Here is a 25300-nt window from a genome sequence, read left to right on the forward strand (position 1 = left end):
CGGCCGACGGCGTCGAGCTGCCGCGCCCCGCCGGGGCTCGACCCCACAGCTGCTGCACGCGGCCCGCGGTCACGCAGACACCACCCCGCTCCGTCCCTCCCGCCCTTCCTCTGCCCGCAACGCTGATTGGGCGGGAGGGGCGCGCGCCGCGGCGGGAGCATTCCCTCCCGCCCCTGTCGGTGGCGTTTGGTTGCCGTGGCAACCAGCCGCGGCGGAGGCGCTCGCGCCCTCCACTCGCCGTCGCCGGGGCTGCGGCGCGCGCTCTGCCGCTGCCGCGAGGTGAGGGGGAGAGCGGGGCGGGGTTGGCCGTTGGGGCCGTTAGCCTCTTACCTGGGTCCGCTGGGAGAAGGGTGGGGCGGGTCGTGGGAGTAGGTTCTGCCTCTTCCTTTCTGTTCTGTAACCGTCCCTGCCGGCTTGCAGGCAGGGGCGTGAACTCAGCCGTGCCACGGGTTGCGCTGGGTGGCGGCTAGTGCCGTCAGTATGGTGGGGACAGTGTCAAATCACACGGCGCTAGGAGGTGAGGCTTTGGGGGATAACTTTCCTCACAGAAAGCCCCGCGCGCTGGTTGCCTGACCCCCCCCCCCCTTTTTTCCCCCAGTTGTTGCTTGTTTTGGAAGAAGATCCACGGAAAGGCTCTGCAGGGTTTTCCTAATGTAAGCATGCAAGCAAGAAAATATTCTTCCCGCTAAAAATAGAGTCCCTTTTGTTCTCCTTCTTCCCTTACCTCTTTAAAAAAAAGCAAAACCAAAACCCATGCTTTTTGCGCATGGGTAAGGGGGGACTGCTGAACTTCAGCCTTGCTTAGTAATGAGGTTTCTCTTGTCTTTACGGTTTTAATCTTTGCTTTTCCTCAGTTTCTCATATGTTTAATATCAGTAAGGTGGATTCTCCGTGCCTTGTTTCACGGTAAGCACCTGGTTTGTCTGGCTGCATGACATTTCGTAGTTTCTGGATGCTTTCTGATATCTCAGTTATTTTGATACACCAGTTTTACAGGGTTGCATTTTGAACTAGCTAAAAAAACAACGTTTTTATTCTGTGTTGTTAAGTTACACTCATGAGGGTATTTTTAACCCCAGAGAGTCTACACATCCACTTCAAAATATGCATCCCTCCTTCCTTCTTCTCACTGAATTTATAAGCTCACATGAAGCAATGGGCTTTGGTGCAGGGTTAGAAAAATAGCTGGTATTGTTGTGAGAGGCCCTACAGTAAGCCTTAATGTGAAAAACTGTTTTTAGTTGTGTGAGTGACAACAATGTTATGCAGATACATAAAAAGCAGTGTGTAGCTTTATACCAGTTCTCCTAGCCTGTAAAACCTGCTATAGATATATATTTTTTTAACCAATAATTAGGTTATGAACTGCCATTAATTAGTTATTTATGGGAATTATTTCTGCTGTAGACCACTGTGCTCATACTTCTGTATAAAAAAGACTAAGAAATATTAAGGTACAGCCCTCCTAAGCACACTGAAACAACAAAGCAAATGTGATGCATTTTATTTGTTATTGAAAGGAGTTTGCAAGCAGTGAAGAGATAGGTTTTTATAAAAACCTAAGACCATACATATATTTATCAAGGTAAGCAAAAAGGGAATTGGGGGGAAAGACTTGAGATTTGGGTAAAGTATACATGTAAGTGTTGTTGGCACTCTGAGGTGCAAGCAGTATAACCTTACTTGTTTTTTGTTTTTAAAGCATTTTATGAAACTACTTACAGGAACACATGCAATACGCTTCGAGATACTAAAGAGGTATAGCAGTTTGGCCTACTACAGAATTATGGTTCGACTAACAATGCATCTAATTGCTAAAAGCATCAGTCACAAGAATCCCAAAGAAGAGTACTTTGCACAGTACCTGCAAAGAATAACGCATCTGAATTTATCAGATAAAAATATAGATACAATTGTAAGATTTATTTTTCTTTATTTCATTTTTAACATGGCTATTCAAATGTTGTTGCTGTTCTGATGAATTTTATATAGTTGGGAGAGAAAAACAGGCAAAGCCAAGTTTATATTTTCTAACAGTTATATGGTATTTTATAACATTTATTTGCAGTCAGACCTTAAAAACACATCTGTTTGGAAACATGCAACATTTACTGCTTAATTAAAGTACCATTATTGTGTGGAAAACTGCTTGTACCTGAAAGTACATAAATGGATTTTAAATGCATGCATATTTGAAATGTGAAAATAATCTTTCTGCTGTAACTTTTAATGTAAAATATCAAAGCAGGTGAATATACTTCCAACTGTCTGCAGAGCTGCTTATTATTGACCTGATACTTCTTTCTTTATTTAGCAAAATTGTTGTTGAAGAATTTTACCTACCTGAAAGTGGCAGAGATATATAGTTGTCTACATAGCAGACAGGAAAGATGTTATCAATGTACTACCTAATTTTGCTATTAATTAAAAAAAGAAAATCCATGAAAGCAATTACACAAAAGGTGAACTGAAATGTTAAAGTGAAATATTTTTTTGCAATATTTCACAGGACTAGTCCACATGTCTACAGCTCTTTTAAAAATTTGAACAATTTGCTATTTTGACTATTTGATACAGTTGCTACATTGTAAAGGAGCTTTCAGAGAGTCACCAGAACAGAATGATAACTACTGCTTGCTTACCTCTTTAGCCATTTCAGAAAGAGAGTATCTCAAATTAATCATTTAGACCTGACGCTTTTTCCTATACAATATAGCCAGGTTGCTGCCATTCAATCAGTAGGTGCAGGACTTTGAGAACAGGTGCTCTAGCTGTATTGAAGTCCAGCGATGTGATTCTTGGAGGCTTTAGGTCTTGTATTAAAAACAAAATTCAGATTTTCAGCAATATTCTGGTTTTGATTTAAGGACTTCTAGTTATTGATGGTTACCTTATAAAAATATGAATTATGGAATAGAAGGAGATAGGAGGAACTAACAATTTTGCAGATCAGATTTTTCATTGTTTTAAGGAGGTAGTAATCATAGTAGATACTATTATGTGCAACACTTATTTTGTTCTCCTTAATGCCATATTTCTTCCATTCTTGGGAATTTTACCAAAAGCTGTTAACTTGCAGCAAAATCTTTTCAGCGTATTTGTGATTTATTCCTTACATTTCAGAGGAAGTCTGAGAAAGCAAAGGAGAGTTCAGGAATAGGATATAAGCCAAGTGAGATTAACAAATTTGGACTGGTGTAGTGGCTATTTCAAATTATACAGGTTAGAATCTACATTTGTTAATAAAATTGTTTCCTAGGGCTTATTCATTTAAAAAATAAATCATGATCTTTTCACTTTCAAAGACTAAACCTGCAAACTTAACCCAGTCCTCCTCCCGTTGAGCTTAATAATAGGAAATTTGTACAGGTTTCAGTAAGTCCTGAGCTAATTCACATTCCCTCAAGATACTGAACACATTTTCAAATTGCTAAACCCTGAACAACTGAGCTGTATATGATGTATTTCTATTATAAAAACAAAAGTGTGATTTCAGCCATGAAGATATAAGACCTTCCTTGTTTCATGTCAACAGATCCATGTAAGCACATGGCTATGCAGCCCACTCCTAGGAATGTTTGTAGGCATAGTGAGTTACTAATTTGATTAGTCCATTTGATTAGGACTGGTTCATTAGATATCAAGGTGGTAGAAATTAAAAAAAAACCCTGATAAGAACATGCTACTTCTCATTATTTAAGAAGAATACATTTCAAAGAAACGTGACGTTTCAGTTAAATCTTAAAATTGGATGTCTATTAAAATACATTGATGTATGAGTTTTTGCATAAGTCATTATTTTTTTGCCAAGAACTGCTTTCCGTCACATCACTGAAGTATTAAACTTTGATGAAGACAACTGCACTGCACAGCTGTGCTTTTCTGAAATTTACCTAAAGGAGGCAGGGAAAGGAATGAAATCATGTAGAATGTGATTTACCTGCTGGTAATGGCTGTAGTTCTTAGCTTCTGTACAGCAAAACATTAATGACAAATTTCAGTTTTAGCCTATATAGATGATTACTGATTCTAATTCAGTTTTTCTAGTACAAATAGTTGTTAAAAATGTTTATTAAAGATGAAAATACGTAAGTCATACAGCAGAACTTAAATATAACAACAAGCAACAGCTTCTAGAAGCTGATAATGAGTGAACTTTGTATAGCATTAATTTGTTGCTGTTTGTTTCAGGGCGATCTCTCTCTGTGCAGAAATCTTAGAGTTCTATATTTATATGATAACCAAATCAGTCAAATACAGAACTTGGACTTTGCTACAAATTTAACACACTTATACCTGCAAAACAATTGTATTTCATGTATAGAAAATCTCTCATCACTGAAACACCTTGAAAAACTGTAAGTTGAAAATCATATATCTTATTTTACTAGTAAGAAAATAATTGTTACACTAAGAAATTTAAACCTGATGTGGATATTAAGGTTCTTTTAGATGCTACATTTTGCCATTCAAATAAAAATAATTGCTTATGTATGATTTCTAATCAAATGTTCTATGACTTTAAAGTAACATACTGATATGTATCATCTTAATGTACTTACTCACATTTGAATTATTTTCTTTTTTCAGTCATTAATAATAGTAATAATACTGGTATGTTATAAAAGCTTTAAAAAAAGGTTTCAATCATGCTGTATGTTCTACTTGCATGTTCAGTTATTTACTTATTCATTATAATTTCCAGCTATTATTCAGTAATACTGTAAATAAATTCTTTAAAAAAAAATAAAGCTTGTGTTAGCTTTTGCTTTCAAAGGATGTTAAACCTATGTTCTATTCTGCAGGTATTTGGGGGGTAATTGCATCGCTGTAGTAGAGGGTTTGGATAAATTAGAAGGAATAAGGGAGCTACATATTGAAAGTCAACATCTCCCTCTTGGTGAAAAGCTTCTGTTTGATCCAAGATCTCTTACTTCCCTGGCAGTAAGTACATTTAGAAATTTTCAATGGACAATTAATCAGCAGATCATTATTTTTAGGAGAAGTCATTACAAAGCATTCGGTTTTAGTTCCACAATTTTTCTATGTTGTGGTATATCAACACTTCAGGAAAGGCAGCTTTTGAAGTTTTTATTTGACATGTTAATTGTTTAGTGAACATCCAATGTATTGTTCAAGTGGTTAAAAAGTTCAAGACTATATTTACTAATGGATGTAGTTCTATAATACAGAAGTTCATCTTGCTATATTTCTCAAAGTTTGATAAAGTTGATAGACTTTTGTGAGGATGAACAAAAAATGTTCACTCAAAAGTGAATTCTTCTGTTCATATATATATCATAACACTTGATTTAGCTCTAATTCTTGCTGTTTCAAGATGAAGTAATCCAAGACATAAATTGCTATCTTCCTTTAATACAAAAGAGCCATCCTGTGACAGCACTTCTACTTTCATCACTCTATCTTGTAATGATAATGAAAGTAGAGAGAGGTTATACAGATAACGTCTCCTTCCCAGGATGATAACTCATATACTTAAATGTCTTGCAGCATCCTGACGTAAACTCACCAGCATTTTGTTGTTCCTAGCTTTTATTTACCATTTTTTTTCAGAAACACTCTGCATTCTTGATTACTTAACATCTTTGTGGAAACTACATGTAAAAGCATTCTGTTTTTACCCTTCAAGTGCTTTTTTGTTCATTTTTAAGACATCACTTTTTACTTAATCTTCCTCTTGAATCTGTTTTTGGCTCTTAATGCTGGCAGTGAGGAAAGGGCCAAAACCATGGGTCCAAATAGTTCCCTGTGTACCACCAGCGAATGTTCTGCTTATGGCAATATCCTCGGTCCTTTAGAGGAGAAGCTTGTTTACTTTATGCACTGTGTGTATCAGGACGATACCAGTAATTTCTGCCTGCAATGCAGATCTTGTTCTTCAGCTCAGATTTTAGAAGGGATTTAAAGTTCCCGATACATATTGCTGAAATAGACTTTGTTTAACCAGTGATAAGTCCCAAATCTGGTATAATTCTAAACTTGCTGGCATAGGTGCCTTTTTTGTCTTCTAAAGATGTAATAAACTTCCTGTTCTTTTTGCATGAAACCACATTAAGTAAACACCTGAAACACATTTACTTTTATCTAGAACATAAAGATCTCTGTAACTGTTGCCTATGACTATCCTAAAGTACATTCCTTTTTTCCTCTGGAAGAGTCAGTCATTACAAAGGCAAAGTCCGTTGCTTGACTCAGCAGTGTTCCAAAGGAGAGGGCAAGGAACGGAACTATGCATACAGAGAAGTTTGCAGGACCAAGTTGGGGGGAAAAAAAAGCAGCGCAGTCCAGCTGTTAATTGAGAGTGCATGGGTATCAGATATGGATTTCAGCTCTATGCAGTTAAGGTCTAACCTTGGAAAAGTCAGTCAGTTTCTGTGCCAGTTACCCACTTCAAAGGAATAGTTAGTAGCACTCAGAAAGCTTTGTAAAGAATCTGAACATGATTAGATGAAAAATTCCATATATACTAAGAATTCCTGAAATAATTGAGAAATAATCTTACAGCATTTTAGGACAAGATGCAAAGCCAACATAAAACAGTGTGTAATGCATGAGGTAGTTCTGCTTTCATGTTTCTGCTCTATATATCTGCTCTTTCTTTAAGAGACTTTTTGGTAAGAATTTACAACTTGACTCATGCACAATGTGGAAAAAAAGTCATTTTCTTTCCCTACTTTTTTCTTCCAGAAATCTTTATCTGTGTTGAATATCAGCAATAACAACATTGATGAATTAGGAGAGTTAGCAGTTTTGGAAAATATTTCCCATCTTACAGCAGTTGACAATCAGCTTCAATATATGAAGGTATTAAAATAAATATTTGTTCTATTTGGTATGAGTGATAACAAAATAGTCGAATTCATCATTATCACTAAATAGATGAGTACAAATACACTTTACCTCTACAGTTAGTGAACCTCTGTCTTTCCAAGTGTGCTCTTTTTCCTCATCCAGAAATTTTGTCCAGATTAAAAAAGGAGAACCTTTTATCTAGGATGTCCAAATGTCCTGTAATCCTACAGGAAGTGGCCACTGTGCATGCATCTATCAACTAAACAGCACATACACAGAAATTACAACACATCCAGAATGTAGAGCTGGTGTGTGTTTTGGCCATCTGCGTGCTTATCAATAGCATTATTTGCAAAGAATGCAGTGCTATTGTTAGTTAACTTGCAACATTTTACCATGTTACAGTTTTAATTCTCTAGAGTTTAATTCTCTATTTTAATGTAAATAAAAGGCATTTATTGGATATTGCATCATAGAGCTGATTTTTCAGCTGTTTTCATATTAATACGACCTTTTTGCGTATTGTGGCCGGAGTAGCATAAAACGTGTTTGTTATGAAAGTAGAAATTGAGTTCCTTTTAAAAATGTCTGTTAAGGAAAGGCATGTCTTCATAAGCAAGAGGTCAAACTTCTAAAATAACAGCTAAAAATGCAATATGAGTATTTTTACTCTTCCTTTTGCAGTAGTGAAAGTGGTTTAAACAGAATGTTCTGGATATATAATTTCCAGCTTCACTTCTCAAAAAGGAACAAGAGTAGCTTCTATAAGTTATGATGTTCTCTACTTGCTGACATTAAGAAAACTGAAGTTCAAACAGTATTTTGAGTCTCATGCTACCAGTAATTGAATACTGCATTTATGTTGAACGGTGTGCTGCCACAGCTGTTACATGGTGAGGGCAAGGAAGAGCAAACTTTATAAATGATTGTTTACACTGTGTTCATTTCATATAACCATAGGCATTAGTGTTTCACTTAATTTTGAGATGGATCTTTTTATTAATAAATGCCAGAGTGAATTGACTTAAACTGTAATACATATCAGCAAGAAAAAGCCTTTACTAAAATAAACTATTTTATTACTGTTTTGCATATATATTCTGTTTCCTTGGAAAAATTAACTTTAATTGGTTAGTAATCATTAAAGCACTTAATGCTACTACTTATTAGAATGCTTAGCATCTTTTACATAAAATTTGGCAGTTATGTTTACTAACAAGGAGATTCCAGTACTTTGTGTGCGTATTTTAGCAATTATCTAGGTCAGTATACTTTATCTGGACTCTTAATTTTTAACATTTTAGTATTTAAAATGTTGAATGATGCTTTTCTTTTTTACTAGAGGATTATTAATATATTTATAATGTATTTCAAGCTGTGTTTCTAGCTGGCAGTTGTGATTGAATTCATATACAAATACAATTCAAGTTGTCTTTTATTAGGTAATTAAATCCGTAATTACTTGTGTTGATTACATTACAATAACAGTACACTTTTTTTTTAATATGTAGCCTCCTTAAAGCTGATATATTAACTAAAAGAAGTATCTTTAGTAAAGAATCTGAAAAGGTGGTTTCTGATAATTATATCTTAAGATTTTAGAACTGCACTATTCATAAATAGTGTAGCTTATAGTACTGAAGATACCAAGATGAAGAATATTTTTTTCTGAACTGACCAGTCATCAAAATATGACATCAGCACTTCAGCAAACACTGATTTCAGAGTCTTTCCAATTTAGTGGCTTGAATTCCTTTAACATTTTAATAGAAAAATATGTTTATTTTGTATTTAATTTTAAATATTTAAATATATTACAAATCCTTAACATAGACTTGGAATTATTTTAATTTCAAATAACTTTTCTTTTGGAAAGGAGTCCTATTACAGTGATTTAACTGTTTTTTTTCTTTCTTATAAATATAAAAGATTTCAATTATGATGATCTTAAAAGACAACTGTCTTATCCAAAGAACCAATTTATATTAAGAATGGGGATGCAGGTATAGAAACAGCATTTTCAGTGATTCAGTAACTGAATATTCTACAACTGTGACAGTAAAAACAGTGTTAGGGGATATATGATTATTGTACTAAATATACCTGATTGCTTCTGTAAGCTGAGCTTGTTGCAAGCACCAAAGGCTCTTTCATTCTCACACAAGTCCCTCCCTCTTGGCCCTCTGTTTTCAAAACTCTGAAGTATACATCTTTTTCATGCCAAAGGCTGTGTCTCCTGTTTTTCCATTCCTGCTACCCCCCTGCTCTCAAGCCTCCCAGTGCCATCAAGAACATCCCCAGGAATGTTTGAAATTGGTCAGAGGCTGTGGTGCAGTGGCACAGAGACGTGACAGCAAGCTCTGTACCCAGCCCTGCTTTGCTTGATGTCAGGGCAGGAAGAGCAGCTGCAGAGGAGCTGTCCAGGTCTCAGCAGGGCTGGTAACAGCAGTGGTGACCTGTGTAGCAGAGGGAGAGGGCAGTGAGAACAAAACAGAATCTATGCAAAGCAGGCAATGTGAAGGGCATAACAAACACATGAAATATAAGCTTCCCATGTATGCTCTTCTCACTTTTGCATAATTTGTATAATATGTAGTTACTTTAAATTGAAATATTTATCTAATTTTTTCACATAATTGTAAAAACCCATACTCCCTCACTCTTCAACCATGCTGTGTTGATTTCAGCATAGCTGAAAATTAGGGCTAGTGAATTAATGTACCTAAGGTTCTGGCTACTTCAGGGCATTGTTAGCATAATTAACAGACATCAAGGCTTGTTTCACATGACTGAAGTTTCTATAATGCAGTCTGAATGGTAGACAGAATAGAAACTAGTTAATTTTTCGCAGTTCATGCAAAATAACTATAACTAGCTGCCACATGTAAAAATCGTGTCTTATGCCTGCTATCAGGAATATAATTCATTTTAATAGAATTGGCTTTTCCTTGTTTTCTACTGCTTGTTACTTCATTTATTTTATCCTCTTGAGCTTTTTGTTGTTTACGTTATTTGGGTTCACAAAGACTTCTAGGCCGCTGTATATTTGGGTAGGAATACTAAAAGGAATTGTTTTTTTCTTTCTGAAAATACTGATCCTATTAATGAAGGTTTTCTTTCAGTTATATTCAGGAAGATTATGACTCACATAACTGTTTGGATAGATAGAGAAAATACAGCTATAAATACCTTAAAAAAACCCTGTATTTCCTAAGTCTTTAATTTATTCAACCTCTGCCCAGTATTGATTATGACAAGAGGATATCAAAAAAGATGAATTCACTCACTTCTGAATTCAGTCAGGAACAAGAGAAAAATTATAGATTTTCTCAAACAGATTATGACAGGTAGTCAAAATGGTGACAAATTGCTGTCTGTAAATGTAGTTAGGGCAGTTGGACTAGACGTTTCCGATAAAAACTGGAGCATGCTGGTCAAATACCAATTCTTAAATGACCATCATTAATTGTGAAGAACATTATTGCCAGTGCTACAGCTGCCTACTAAGGCACTTGCCCTTCCCCCTTCTCCCCCCATAGATGGAATATAATTTGCTCGTCAGTATTTTGTAGCAGACCTCAGAGTGATAGCATGACATGATCATTTATCAAATGGAGACTGCCCAGAAAAGTGTCTGGTCCCTTTAGTACAGCTTATTGAAAGGCTGGGAAGTAAAAGCACTTTATTAGAGACAGGAAGGCAATGAACAACTAGAGCGTATCGAAAGGGTAATCATATTTCAGCACAGGATTAGTGTGGTCTTAGATAAACATACACTGGAGTAAGCATGTTCTGGGTCATTTATCAAGTAAGTAACAGCTAACAAAAATCTACAGGACTCTTTGTATACATTCATCAAAGTTAAACTGTATACATTTTATGTTTCAGTAATAGACAAGTTTGTGTTCCAAAACTATTATTTCAAAAAAAAATCTTTCTAATGAAATCTAGACATCATTATAGATTTTAACAACAGTGCCTGAATGCCCAGGTAAGAATAAATAATAAACATACTTGCTAAATGCATTCTTTTTTAAATAAGCTTAGCCTAAAATATTTTTTCATCTAAACTGTTGTTTGTGGTTAAGTGTTAGCACCTAAGCTGTATGGATTATCATATTGCTATTCTGATAGAGGCTAGTGAAGTTTTGCTGTGTTATGTTAGGATATCTATCAACATACCTTCAAGTAGACTGGTCCTCAGAGTTTCTTGCATCATTTTATCAGTCTTGTTCTTCACAGAACCAGACTTTCACATCTGTTTATTTTCCTGAAAAGGCATTATCATCTTTGGATCATTGTTCAGAGGTCTGAGGCTGTGCTGCCACTTCCTTTCTATATGTTTTTCTAAACATGTATTACATAATCCATAGAGTTTTCTACAGAGGATTTTCTACCAAACATATAGAGTCTGCAAAACCAGAATTCTCTCTACTTACATTCCCCAGATGATTTTCTAAATTTGAAGGAGCTAAGAGATTTCTGCATCAGTGTTTATTTCCTTTTTGGCATCAAGCTATGAAACTCTACAGACTTTACAGTTTAGCATCTGTCACATCATGATCAGTAGATTTTTTTTCAAATTTATTACAACTGTATAATATAAATTATTTCAATTTATCTCTCCTTTCACACTCATACAGGTTGTTTTGAATCCCTTCTTAAGCTTTATGCACATAAAAGGAAGCATATCAAGAATGACAGTCAAGTGAAATTTTGAAAAGCTTATTTCAGAAAGTTGGTATCTGAGTAGAAGGGACAAATCTGGTATGCTAGGCATCCTTTTAACTTGAATTTATTGTATTTAAAAGACAGAAGAGGTTTTATCTAGGTCATACTGTCCTTGGGTAACCAGAAGGAAACACAGATGGAGAAAGGTGTATTTCAAAAGTTTCACTGTTTGGGCCAAACCTATAACTGACCACCCACAGTTATGTAAGGGGGGGATTACTGTTTCTCCTGTAAAATACAATTTTACGTACATATATAGAGAGAGTGAGATTAGTGTGGCTTACATGATTTTTAGCTTTTTTAATCTATTTTTTTCTGTGTAAAATATTTATTATTCCAAAAGTTTTTCAAAGTCTAATCAGACACTGTGATAGTTGAAGGGCTTTGTGACACCAGGGCTATGTGTTGACAGAGTATTATGTTGACAGAATTATACGTATTATATGTAAATAGAATTCTAACTTTTAACTGGTGATTCTTCAGCTTTAGGTGCTTAGGAGTGGGATTATAGTGGTAATTTTCTATAGCTGGCATTACTGTATCCTTAAAAACAGAGTTTTCCAATTGCATCACTGTCTCTTCTGTGCAATTACAATGCATTCAGGGAATGCTACATAGCACTCTAGCTGAAAATACAATTTTTTAATTTGTGCACCTGAATAGTCTCATTGAAGTTATTTCTATTTGCAGGATTTGGGCCTGACTGAACAAATCACTGAATTCTATCCTAGAGAAGGAAAAGTAATTACAATGTTCTGTTCTTTTATTAATTGCAGGATTTGGAGGTTGTATTAAACAAATGGACCAAGCTATGCCACATGGATCTTACAGGGAACCCTCTTTGCCACAAACCAAAGTACAGGGACAGGATTATAGTAGAGTCACAAACTTTAGGTAAACAAATAAAACCAACATTCAAAGCAAAAATCCACCGGTAACTTTAAAACCCTCTACATTTTAGAAATAACTAGCCCATTATCTGTTCTTGAATTGCAGTATTATACATGTAAGCACAAGTGCTGTCATACATATTAATGTCAAATGATGTATTTTTTAATTTGTTTAGTACAAGTAATGTAGCTAAAACTACTTGGGTAATAAGCTACACAAACTTTGTTGCTCAGCTTTTCCTATTAGTAGTAATAACCATTCTCATGCTTACTACCATAAGCAGTAGCTCTCTTATCCTGAATTTCTATGCCTATACATACCTTGTGTAAAAGCATACTTCCTCAACAGAACTTTCTACAAACAGTATTGCATCTTAACTGAATTTGAGATATTTCCTTTGAAAACTATAAAAATAGTAGATGTTTTCTTTTGTAATTAAAAAGTGTCGGCTCATTCTTTCAACTAATTAAATTAGGAGTATCAAGCTGTGATATATCATTGGATTTTTCTTACCGAAAGACTAAAAAGAGCAAAAAAGATCTGAAAAGAACAAATACAAAACCAGTACACATTACATATACTTTTATTTAGCTTTTTAGTTAACTTCTGCTATCACAGAAAATGTTCTCTTTTCTTTTACAGAATCACTTGATGGGAAAGAAATTAAAGAAATGGAAAGACAATTCCTAATGAATTGGAAAGCCTCCAAAGGTGCCAGGAAAAAAAACAAAGAAAGAATGACAAATGAGCATGCAGCCTATCTAGGTTTCTGTAAGCAAACTAATCAATTATTCCATGATTATTTGCATTATTATAGAAACAATAAAATAGTAGCTAACAAAATATAGTAGAAATGAGACTAATGTTAGTGGTAAGCCCCAAACACAGGATTGTAAAATTAGTCTTTTCAATATAGAATTTAGTTTTAGTTCTGGTTCATCTTTTTTTTCCCCATCCCAACCTCCTGGATTTATGGAAAGGAGTAGCAAGAACATTTTGAATGCATGTTTGTAAATATTGACAATCACTTTCCATATATTAAAAAAAAAGTGTTGGGCATTCTAGAATAAATCTGCATGCATTACATCATTTGCATGCTGTGCAGTTCTTAGAATTTAGCTCATTAAATTAATTTAGCTCTAGCAGAAGTAAAAGTCTAAACAGATGAGAAAAAGCCAACAGGTTCTTAAAGTGGAAAAAAAAATCAGTTTTGAAAACCAAGCAAAACCTGCAATAAACTTTGAGATTTTTTTTAAGTGATCGTTGCTGTTGTTGTTATGGAGTTGACTCCAGATTGGAAATATATATATAAAAAAGATTTAACAGCATTTCTTGCCTAATGGATACAAGAAGTACTGTAATCTTGTGAAAGAGATTGTCTTTGGAAGACTTGGAAACAGACATTAAAGTTGAAAGTACTCAAAATAGTTTGAATAATCATATTTATAAAATAAAAATCAGTGGCTGTTACACTGTTCTTGTCACAAGATAAACTGTGGTATGTAACTTGGGGGAAAGAGCATATCCTTTATAGCCATACCATCTCAAATTATTATTTTATCAAATCTCACAAAGATCAGCTTGTTTTGAAGCCATGAAGTGAAAAACACTCAGCCTTTTGGTCTCAGCCCCAAGAAAGCTGCCATCTGATCAGTATTTAGAAGCAATATGTGAATGCTAATGGTTCTGAAAACAATATTTTATTTTCTGAATATTGATATGAGGAAGTGCTATATAATTGAAGTTACTCCCTTTTGAATAACATTGTGAAAGTTTGTGCTAGTCATTTGACGGTAACTGAAAAAGCACTGTGTGATTTTTTTTTTTTTTAGACTAAAGGCATTTATCTTAAAACCTTTTAGAAATTCTGATTAAGGTAACTGTATTCTGCTTACCTCCATTTCTTGTTTCAGTTGGATAAAACTATTCTGCTTTACCTTATGATCTGCAGATCTGCATTACACTGTTCAGCAGCTATAATCCACACCCATGGGGCCTATAATCCAGTGAAAGGCAAAACGATTTTTATGTAGTTTTTTGCTTTTATAAAATGTTATATCCTCTCTGATCAGAGTAAATAATTATTTTACAAGCAATAAAATATTAGTCATCTTAGTTATACCAGTGCTAAAAGATTAAAGACTGTATCTTGCATTTGCAATGGAATATGTTAATGACAGTTTCCCATTCTCAGTTATCAAATTTGTAGTGTTTTACTCCAAAATTTATTGCACTGTTTTAGATAACGATATATTGGAGCCTGTGATCAATCACACTGAATAACAAAAACGGCATACTTTTACTTGGAATATTGAATTAATCGCTAATTCTTTGTATTCTGCAGGTGAGTTTGAAACACATTATCCCATTCTTCCCTTTTACTACAGTCCATCTGTGAAAGAATCAAATTCTTTAAGTCTGTCTGAGATACCTAAAGAGAGAAGAAAACCTCTGCCAAGAACCCACAAAGAAAAGGAAGTTGTAGGAATACTCAGGTATGTTTCTCTCAGACATCTTCACTCTTAGTTCTCAGTCAATTGGAAAACATGTACATGAAGGTAGAATTTCATCCTAGATTAGTTTGGTCTTTTTTTTTAACCATGCCATGTTCATTGTCTTTATTTCTTTGAAAGTCAGAGTAATAGATTTCAGTTTCTGGTTAAAAATCCTATTGGCAGGCTAGCTAATAGTAAAACTTTACTCCAGTGTTACTGGTTTCTGTCATATGCATTTGATTCCTGGATTATATTCTCCACAAAGGTAAAATAATACAGAAGTTGCTTCTTGGAAGTTTAGTTACTGTTGACAGCATCGACAAAGGTTGATGCAGTGTATACAGTAACAAGCAGAAGAGAAACAACCACTTCTCATCACTGTAGCTTACTTGTAATAAATATGTTCCAGTATGTTATATACTTGATTAGATTTTCCTGTAGCATCAGCTGAAGACCCTCAGAAGGGAAATCTGATGCCTGTGCCTTACAGACTTTTAAACAATAGAAGAGTTTAAATAATTCAGAATTTAGGACATGTATTCCGTATGCACACAAGCAGCCCTACTAGCTCCAGTGCAACTGCGTGTGGGAATAAATCTGCTCATATGAATTTGCAGTTTCAGAGTTATAGTTTTACCTGTTTTATCTATAGTAATCTTATTTTTGTTTAGTTCAGTATTCAGCACCTAAAACCATTCCTTCCAGACTTTTAATATTAACTATTATTTAACTAAACTATTTTTTTATTTATCAGCTCTACTGGTCAACCAAAATAGCTCACTTAGGCAATGCTGTAGATTAAAAACAAAATCAATTGACATAGGTATTCTTTTGTAACTTGTTTACTAAATGTAGCACTTTATTTTACATTCAAATCAGAATTTATTAGTATGTTTGAAAATTTAACTGAGAAGCATTTAATACTATTTATTCTTGACAACTTACCACTTTCCTTTCCACTAGGTTTTTCCTTATTAGTTGTTCAGACAAAAAATAGCTGCCTTTTCTTTGAAGAGTGAAGAGGAATTACATACCACAGTGTTGCTCTCTTCAAAGTATTATTTTCTGGTCTTCATAGGACAGTAGATAAGTTCTGGTCTAAAAAGAAACTGAACTTCTCACGTATGCAGCTACTCTTGAATTTTTTTCCTGCTACAGAAGGCACATAGCAGTGGAGAAGTTTAAAAACAAGAATTCCAGGAACAGTGCACTAATTATCACAAAGCAATACTTAATGATTATTTTTCAGTGTATAGGCCATGCCTGTGAAACTTAGAGGAGTATAGCCTAATGCTCAGGCCATACAAACATCTCACTGATCTTGAGACATATTCTAATCTTGTTACTGGCAGAATTTTATGGAAAGAGAAGAGTCTCAGGAATTAGTTAAAATTTGGTGTGCTCCTGAAGGTATTTAAGGAAAAAATTCACATCAAAATACAAGAATATTCTTTCTTAGAGTATGTGCAGATTACAAAATAATCATAAATCACAGTGTTCCCTCATCAGATCCAGTAATTTGTTATACACACAAATAGGCCCACATATAAAGTGAGTAAACTTTGTCACACTGAACATGCATCTATATTGTTTATTTGCGATTTGGTATCACAGAAATTAGTGAATTATAATGCTACCCTCTGTGTTAGTCAAGTAAGTTACTCCAACAGATGTTTCCTCTTTCTTTATACACACTAGGTGATGTTTGACCCTTAGCAACTGAAAAACAGACATTAAATACCTTTTTTAAGCTACATCTAAGATCCACTGAGGATTACGTACAACTTGAACAATGGAAAAAAGCCAGTTATTGCTAGATTTCTGAAATAAGCCATTAATCTTTCTTTTTTCATAATATAAAAACAATACCAATTTTATATTGGCTTTTCAAAGTTAGTTTTGGACATTTAGAGAAAATTATAGATATTGGCAGGAAGTAATTCAAAGAAAACAAATCACTTAACTATTTTAAAGATACCTAATACCTTCCAACAGGATACACTATTATTAATTTTCCCCGAGTAGAGGAATTGTTGGAATTTTAATGTTGTAAATTTAAACTGTAACCAGCAGTTTCTGCCCACATTTCCTTGCTAATGAAACTAAATATTGTAATAGGTTTCCAATTCAGAATTTAGTGGGAAAGTCACATTTTTCCCCTCCAGTATATGTTATGTAACTGGAAATATCTTTAAATGACGTAGCCATCATATGAGTAACTACTCTGTATTGCGCCAACTATTCAAAAGCCAGCCTCCTAACCACCATCCACGTCCTGTATGTTCAAGTTCAAGTTGAAGAAACCTGTGGAAAGTGTTAGTTTTCCTTCTCTCCTTCTCCATCTTCTTAGCTCTTAGGCAGGTGCTCTTATCAAAAATGTTTTTATTGATTTTATTTATTAAATATTTGTAAGTGCCTTGAGTTGAAGTGATTTGTGTGATCTGCAATCTGTATGGAATAAATTACTTGCATGTTTGATAACATGTAAGAATGTACATATTCAGCATGTATACTAGGTTTCAGTTTATTTAAACCTAACTGTCAATATAATAAATAGAATTATTAAGGCCCATTATATGACATATTTTGATTGATGACATACCCATATTTTTTATGGAGGACTGATGCTGAGATTGTAATGATGGTGTACCTAATCATCATCATGTGTATTTGGTTACAATCATATGTTTATTTGGTTAAGAAATATAGTTCTCTGATTTGATGGGAGTAGAGCAATGGGTTACCTCTAGGCAACCTTAAATCTTGTTCTCTTACTGAATGTCAACTTAAGCAAACTGCAGACTTCTGAAAACTCAAATAAAGTCTCAACCTTTGCTTCAGAGAAAGGGGAAATACAGAGTAAAGATATGCACAAAAGCAATTTTAGCTGTGCACCCTAGAGCTAGTTATAGCCACTGAGAATTGTCTGCCACCACTCCAACTGTATTCAGGTGTTTTAAATATTTGGAGATACCAGCTGGAGCACTTTGGCAGAGCTGAGAGCATGTTTTGAACAGATTTGCAGTGCCCTTTGAAGCACCTATAGCCCTTCCTTGCCCTTCCTTGGTGGTAGCACTGAAGAAAAAATGTATACATCTTCTGAGTGAGGTCTAGTAAATCTTGATCAGCAATTAATTTTGAAGGCTGTGCAAGAGTAATGTAAGGATCTTTTTTTCCATTGAATTATTCAGCCATAATGTGGAATATGACAGGAGTCTGTGTAATGCTAGATAAGCTGAAGTGTAAGGATGAAGAGTGTAAGGAAGAAGTTTTGGAATTAAATAGGTGTTGCTGAAGCAGAGCTATCTGAACAGAGACCAGGTATAGGTAATTTCTGGTTATTGTGTTACATGTAACGTTTCAGTGGACAATTCAGCCAATTTAGTGATCGTCTGCCTTTTTTCTGGAGGATATGCACTACCTGCAAAGGTGAGTGTAAGTTCATTTACAGAACCATAATTAATATTACACTACTATGTCCCTTAATGATATTTTGTGTGTCCATGTTCACAGTTTTACTGAATGTAGTGATCTGCAGATTCCCATGATTCTGCCTATGAAAAATAATAATCTATTTAGAAGGCAAAATAGAATTCCATCAATATAAAATATTCAAGAATATATGCAAATGGCATTATCTTCAGTCTAAACTTGTATTTCAGTAGTGGTAATTTCCAAAAAAGTTGGTTTTCATAAATGCCCAATCTGTGATTCTTAACACTACTGCATCATGCATTGTCACAAAGACAGCTGATAGGCATTCCTTTCTGGCTGTGAATTCTGCTGCTTGCCTGGAAACTACTGATTTGGAGATTATCCTTTCTATCCTATGTCTCTGCCTCCCTCCTTCAGTTTGCTATGCTGCTGAGTGTGCCCAAAACTGGGAAAGGATCTAAAATATAGTAACAGAACTTGTGTACTGGCAGATCTACTGTGCCCATAAAGAGAATAAATGCATTTCATAGCTGAGAGACTGTGTGTATCACCTGATAAGCAGTTTGTCAGCTAGACCACATGTACTTCTCACGCATCTGGATAAGCAGAGGTAATGTAGGCACATTCCTGTCAGGAGATCTAGGCCTGCTGATTGGGCAGCCAGCGAGAGCACATTTGCTTGCATTAGCCTGATACCGCTGCTGGGAGATACACACTATTTCCCAGCCCTGGGAAGGCCAAATGGCACATGCAACTTGTCAGCCAGCAGTAGGTCACAAAATTAACCATGGCACATTTGGGCCTACAGACTGTAATGTGCAGCCTTGTCATATACTTTCAACAATGAAGCAAGAATGTTTGAAACCTTTCACATAAAATACTTGAATATTTCATAAATAAAATACTGGAATATTTCACAAATAACATTTTAAACAGAACACACATCCAGGAAGGGCAATTCAGTGAATTTAGAGTGAGTTATATCTTTTAAATGGTTCCATCAAAATCATACCAGGAATACAGTACTACTTTAGGATGATAAAATAAAGAGCAAAACCAAATACATGCATATCTGTTTTTGTAGTGTTTAACAAATGCCTTCATTATAATGGTTATTATATAAGCAAAACAGACTTCCAGTATATAGCATTTACTTTTTTCCTGTCCTCATACCCTTGTTGTCAGTACTCTGCAGAGTACTGTTGTGATAACAATGCAGAATTTCATATTATCTTTTTAGTTTGCTGCCTTAGCATTGTGCATTTTGATTGTGTAACAAATTTACAAAATTTTAAAAATCACTTTTATATACACAAAGCATGAATCAGATTAGCAGAGTAAAGAATTGATGCTTGTTTTTCTCAGGATTTTAAAACTTATTCCTGTATGGTAGAATGAAAACATAATTTTCTTTGAGGATAAAATAAAAGACCACTAGTTGAATAGGGATGTAAAAATAAATTTTATAGCACCATAGTATAACTCAGGAATCTGATGATTCAGATGAAATCAGTGCCAATAAACTAGTTTACTGCAGTGATGTAAATATTGGGTCACTTTTTGCCTTCATATATCCTGCCATGCATTCTATAGGCATACTGCCATATCTGGGAAGTTGAAAGCAGTTGCTTTAACAGATTTGAGGTGAGTACTCAGTCATTCTGCCCTCGTCTAGCAAGATGAGATGCTACATTTTGGAGGACAGCATTACAACCGCTAATCACTTAGTAATAGCTATACCTCCAGGTAGGCAAACCTGGCCTCTATTTTAACAACAGGAAAAGAATACATATCTTACACCTCTTCTAAATAGTGTTTGACTATTGTTCCCATACCCTACTATCTATTTCTCCTTGTGCAGATATTCAGAATTATAAAGGATCCTGAAGAAAGGACCCTGATGTGCTTTTTAGCCCTCTATTAGGAGTCCACAGGGTCATGCAAAACATGAGCACAGCTTAGCAAAAACTACTATTTACAGATTTTGATCTAACAAGTATGAAGTATATACAAACCTAGAGTAGAAGCCACATGACAAAAAACACCCTGAAGAACCATTGTAAGGTAATAATTATAAAATAATTATAAAAAAATCACTAAATTTGAGCAGATCTGTCCAGTGTCAGATCCTTTGTAAGTCAACACAAGTATGTTGGGATTTGGTGCATTTAAGCATACTTTTCAGTGGAATTCTCAATTGGCTTGTAGAAATGTAAGACTTTTCATCTCAAAGTTGTCAAGTTTTATGGTTTAAGTTGCAACGGCCTTTGCATTCATATATACTATGAATGACTGTATGTTCTTAAATAAAATATTACATTTGCTCTCGGGATAACCTGGGAATTCCTGGAGCCTTACTTCTTATCTTACTGCAAGTCCCACATCATGGCTGAGTAATTAAATAGCAAAATTCCTTACATTGCTCTTGCACAGCCTTCAGAACTAATTGTTGATCAAGACTTACTAGACCTCACTCAGAAGAAGTATACATTTTTCCTTCAACACTACCACCAAGGAGAGCCAAGGACATGGGCTGTACTTGCAAAGGGCACTCCAAATCTGTTCAAATTCAAGCTTTGTCTAAACACCAATGCTTCAATGGCACTACTGCCCTAATCTGCAACAGAGCAGCCTTCTCTTCCACTGTCCAAGCTTTAATGAAGACATTATACAGAATCAGTCCCAAAATCAACCTCTGAGGAATGCTACCAGTTAGACTTTGAATCACTGATCACTACTCTCTGTGCCAGGTAGTCTTGCCGCTTCTTCACTCACCTAGTAGTTCACTTATGCAGTCCATCTTCCTCCAGTTTGGCTGTAAAACTACTACTGTTGAAAACCTTGTTGAAATCAAGTCAAAGTCCACTGCTCGCCTCTCATCTATACAGCCAGTCTTTTCATCATAGGAGGTAATCAAGCTGGTCAGCTTGATTTACCCTCAGGAAATACATCCTGGCTGTTCCCAGTCACCTTCTTGTCCTTCATGTGCCTGCAAATGGTTTCCAGGAAGATTTACTCTCCACGTGCTAGGTGAGGCTGATTAGCCTTTAAGTTTCCCAAATCTTCCTTGCCCCTTTTGAAATGGATGTGACATTTGCTTTTGCTGCTTCCCTACTCACCACCCTGTTTCAAATGTCATGAGAGCAGTCACATGACGACACTGGCCAGCCCTGTCAGCACCCCTGGATGCATCCCATCCAGTTGCAGAGTCATGGATGGGTATGATTTGCCTATGTGGTTCCTAATTTGATCCTGCTCTACTTTTGGTAGTATTTCTCCCCACTACAAACTGTCACTAGGCACAGAGGTCCAGGAGGGCTGACAGCAGACCTTGCCAGTAAAGATCCTGATGCTTTCAGAGCAATCACAGGACTGCTGCGGCTTTTTGGTGTGCTAGAAAGTACCAACAGGGAAACCAAGTAGGGCAACACAGTTTGAACACCTCTCTTTGGTACTGTTCTGACCCTAAATGGAATATATATATATGGTTACCTAAGCTTTGTAATCATTGTGTATATGTTAATTCTAATTTTGATCAGTCACCAATGAAATTTCAAAAACTTCTATTTTTTTTAAATGTCATATTAAAAAAAAATGCAAGGTGCAAGTTAATTTAATGGCATGTTTCTTATATATACATATATAAGCTTTATATATATATATATATAAAAAGCTTTATATACATATGTGTATATAGAGGGAGAGAGCGCGCGATGGATAGGACTATCTGTGATACAGTTATAAAAGCCACACAATCCAAAAGTTCTGGAATTGGGTGAGAAGGGGGAAAAATAGTCAATAAATAGAGTCAAGAGTTCAAGACATGCCTAATTCTTCTTTAGGATGAGTATTCAGATACATTATCTATTAGTACTGGAAAATATGTCCTTGTACATGAGAGTGCAGCTGATAAAAATAAGGAGATCTGAAAAACTTTTTCTGGGTTTTCTTACAGTTTTTATCTTGGTGTATTATACAAAGTAGCTACCCTGAATAACAGCTCTGAGGGAGATCAAATAATATGTGAACCTACTTACTTACAGAGACTGAATGATAAATGCTATATATTGTGACTGTAACCAGTACATTTTACTAGAAAAAATACTTTACTAGAAAAAATGAAATTCTTTTTAACAGTGTATTTTTTTTTCATTAAGTAACCTGGCCTTGAAGGATTCTAGAAGTTCACTGCCAAAAAAAAGATGTATTTGAACCTTACCTCTTCAATCAAATACCACTGTAACCAGAGACTACAGCAATGACTACATCATTCTGTTCTCTTAATTCTCAACAGAATTAATTGCGACATCAAAATCAAGATAAATCAGAGCCAGCTGTGAAATGATGTATGTAATAGACTAATATTTTAATTCAAAAAAAGATATTTGGAGCAATAAGATCTTCCTTTTTTAGAGAGTTAAGATATTGACTATCATATTAATCACCAATTGCCTGTCTAATAAAGTTGGATGTAGTCAGTTTTACATGGTTTGTGGTAAAATATTTTGGAATAAAAGACTGAGTCTTATCTGATTTCATTTGTGTAAGACATGCTTTGACTATTAGTAAGACTTTGTTTCTTGTGGAATTTGAAAATTATCAGCTTTGACATAAATATATGTGGACGAAATTGTTAACTGTCCCCATGTATGTGTGTGTATGGAAAAAGCTTGTCAGTTTTGTAATAAGATAATGTATAATACCCCAAAACTTGAGATTATGTCAATTCAAATTAGTCTGCGCTCAGGTTTGGCATTGAAAAAAAATGGTTTTTGCTGCATCAGTCAATATTCTGGCAATAGGCAAAAACCAAACATTCTTTTTTCTCTTTTCATCTGCAGTTTTTGATAACACATATTATTAGTTTTATAGAAATGCTGCACAGTCAGAGAAGTGTTAACAAAGATTTAGGAGCAACAGGGACATCGGTACAGTTCTGACATTAAGATCTGCTCAGTCTTGTTTCATCTCACTGATGTCAGCTGAGAAGGAATCAGAAGTAATGGCAGAAGTAAGTTTCATTCTAAATGCCATTAGTTACAAAATGTGCAGAATTGGTCATTATTGGATTCTTTTCTCTTTTTTTTCCCCCCAAAGCTTACAAAAAAAGGTATTGACATCTCTTTGGATATGTTATTTGTGTCTTTGTAATCTCAAACCAACATTGAACCTAATACTGCATTCTAAGAGCATTCAGAAATACGAGGAGGCAACTGTCTATTTAGAAGCAATGCTTTGTATTAAAAACATGTAAAAATATCAGCATTTTGTAGACTAAATTGTCTGCCTTTTTATTAAACTTCCTCAATAAAGGGGTTGTTTTTAACTAGTGTCTTGACTGGTTTGTGACCTGAATACCTGAGAGGCTGCTGCTTTCTATATATGTCAATGTAACAGTTACGCAGAAGCACCCTAATGGTCTCTTACTTCAAGGAGAGAGGGGTTATTAGCATGTGTTTTTTCAGAAGGTCTGTAAAAAAGTAAAAAAGTAAAAGTAAAAAGTAATTTCCATCATTTGGATTTTTCCACGTTCTGGTGCAGGATGTGGAAAGAAGTTAGGAAACTAGGAAGGAAAGAAGGTGCAGTTAGGAAAGAAGGCGCCACAAGACGAATGATGTCTGTGCTGATTAATTTTTGGATTGAGAGTATTATACATTAATTTTACCTCAAATAGTGTTTTGAGTAGCTGGGACTAGTTTGCGTAATTAAATGAAAGCTCAAGACTTTAGACACAGGAAAATTCCAGTCCTTCGGATAAAGAAAGGAAAGCACAAACTGTAAATAGCCTATAGAATAAAATCTTTCTCAATGCAGTTTCTCTGTATGAATGTCGACTCAACATCTTATCCTTGAAACCCTATCTGAAATCAGAAAGAAATTTTGCCTGAATAAAAAAATCAGGATCTGGCTTTTTGCATCCAGCTGTTTTGTGTATTTTGTTATCATTTACATTTTATTGCCCTCTGATAAAGGTAATTCAAGTAAATGTTACTCCTGTATACTTCAGTTTTTCCCTTGAATAACAAGCTACATATTTTCATTAGAAAAGCAAGAGGTATCCCAAACTAAGGTACTACATGAGTGGTGTTATAACCTTGAGCCACTTCTTGCTTCTGTTAAAGCTAGTGAGTGATTTATCATCAGAATAAGAAAATACAGAACAATGAATGAAGGTCTGATATGTAACTGTCATTATTAGTTAATTACTGAAATTGGTATTAACAGAGCATGATATTTCTATTTTTAGCTGTCCTGACCAATGATATTCAGGTCAAGGAAAACAGAAAAGTGCAGAAGAAAAAAATTGTTTTTTGTTTAAACAATTCCCAAAGGAAAATGTCAATACTTTTTGTGAGCATCTCTAAAGTGACAGCTACGCGATTACTGACTCAATGCAATGCATTAGAAAGTCACCTCCTGATCTTTATAGCAGGATGTTACTGAGGAAGCCTTTCCACCCTTCCATGCACCCATTCAAAAATATGTTCAGTAGATTTTTAGTATTTCTCAGTGTGGGTTATGCTGTGTAAGCCATCTAGAGCATGGTGTATTTTTCAGAGGTCCTGAGCATTTGCAGCTTTAACTTTAAGATTTTAGTCCATTATAAATTACATGTAACATTTAAAACCTGAACAAATTACTCCCTGTGTGGCACAGGCCATGAGGTTTCACACAGTGATTTCTGCAGCCAGGCAACTCGCATCAAACCCCTTTCCAAGTCTTCTGCTGGTGAAACAGCACAAAGGGTCTCAGCCTCTTTGGATCCAAACTCCCTCTCACTTTTTTATTTTCTGTATTAGCTTGGCTACCTCCCAACTGTGTACATGTATGTATACTCCTATTGTGTGGCCTGCCCTGAATCCCTGCATTTTAAGTCTACAAATCCCTTTGAGTGCAGTCATTCACACTGTCATTTGATGCACAAATATTCACAC

At 35.2% G+C, this 25300-nt stretch overlaps 1 protein-coding gene across 7 annotated transcripts; it reads left to right on the top strand.

Moving 5' to 3' along the window:
• Nucleotides 1–150: 150 nt before the first annotated feature.
• PPP1R42 (protein phosphatase 1 regulatory subunit 42) lies at nucleotides 151–23691 on the top strand. Of its 7 annotated transcripts, none has more exons than XM_064507441.1 (11): nucleotides 151–279; nucleotides 599–653; nucleotides 855–906; nucleotides 1703–1915; nucleotides 4192–4358; nucleotides 4806–4944; nucleotides 6709–6825; nucleotides 12321–12438; nucleotides 13078–13206; nucleotides 14780–14930; nucleotides 18295–18514. In XM_064507441.1, the coding sequence occupies exons 4-11, from the start codon at nucleotides 1709–1711 to the stop codon at nucleotides 18476–18478; spliced, it is 1212 nt and encodes a 403-aa protein (XP_064363511.1). In that variant the 5' UTR covers nucleotides 151–279; nucleotides 599–653; nucleotides 855–906; nucleotides 1703–1708; the 3' UTR covers nucleotides 18479–18514. The 7 variants fall into 7 exon arrangements, with proteins under 7 accessions (XP_064363511.1, XP_064363514.1, XP_064363513.1 ...); XM_064507444.1 differs by having other exon boundaries at nucleotides 157–279; nucleotides 1725–1915; XM_064507443.1 differs by lacking the exon at nucleotides 855–906 and having other exon boundaries at nucleotides 157–279.
• The last annotated feature ends 1609 nt before the right edge of the window (nucleotides 23692–25300 follow it).

The sequence above is a fragment of the Dromaius novaehollandiae genome, chromosome 2 (genome assembly GCF_036370855.1).
Source record: "Dromaius novaehollandiae isolate bDroNov1 chromosome 2, bDroNov1.hap1, whole genome shotgun sequence".
In the NCBI taxonomy this organism is placed as follows: Eukaryota; Metazoa; Chordata; class Aves; order Casuariiformes; family Dromaiidae; genus Dromaius; species Dromaius novaehollandiae.

Coding starts and splice junctions, on each gene's coding strand:
- PPP1R42 (XM_064507441.1), top strand. CDS start 1,709: ATGAAACTACTTACAGGAACACATGCAATACGCTTCGAGATACTAAAG. Junction 4,359..4,805: donor CTGAAACACCTTGAAAAACT/GTAAGTTGAAAA, acceptor TCTATTCTGCAG/GTATTTGGGGGGTAATTGCA. Junction 13,207..14,779: donor TGCAGCCTATCTAGGTTTCT/GTAAGCAAACTA, acceptor TGTATTCTGCAG/GTGAGTTTGAAACACATTAT.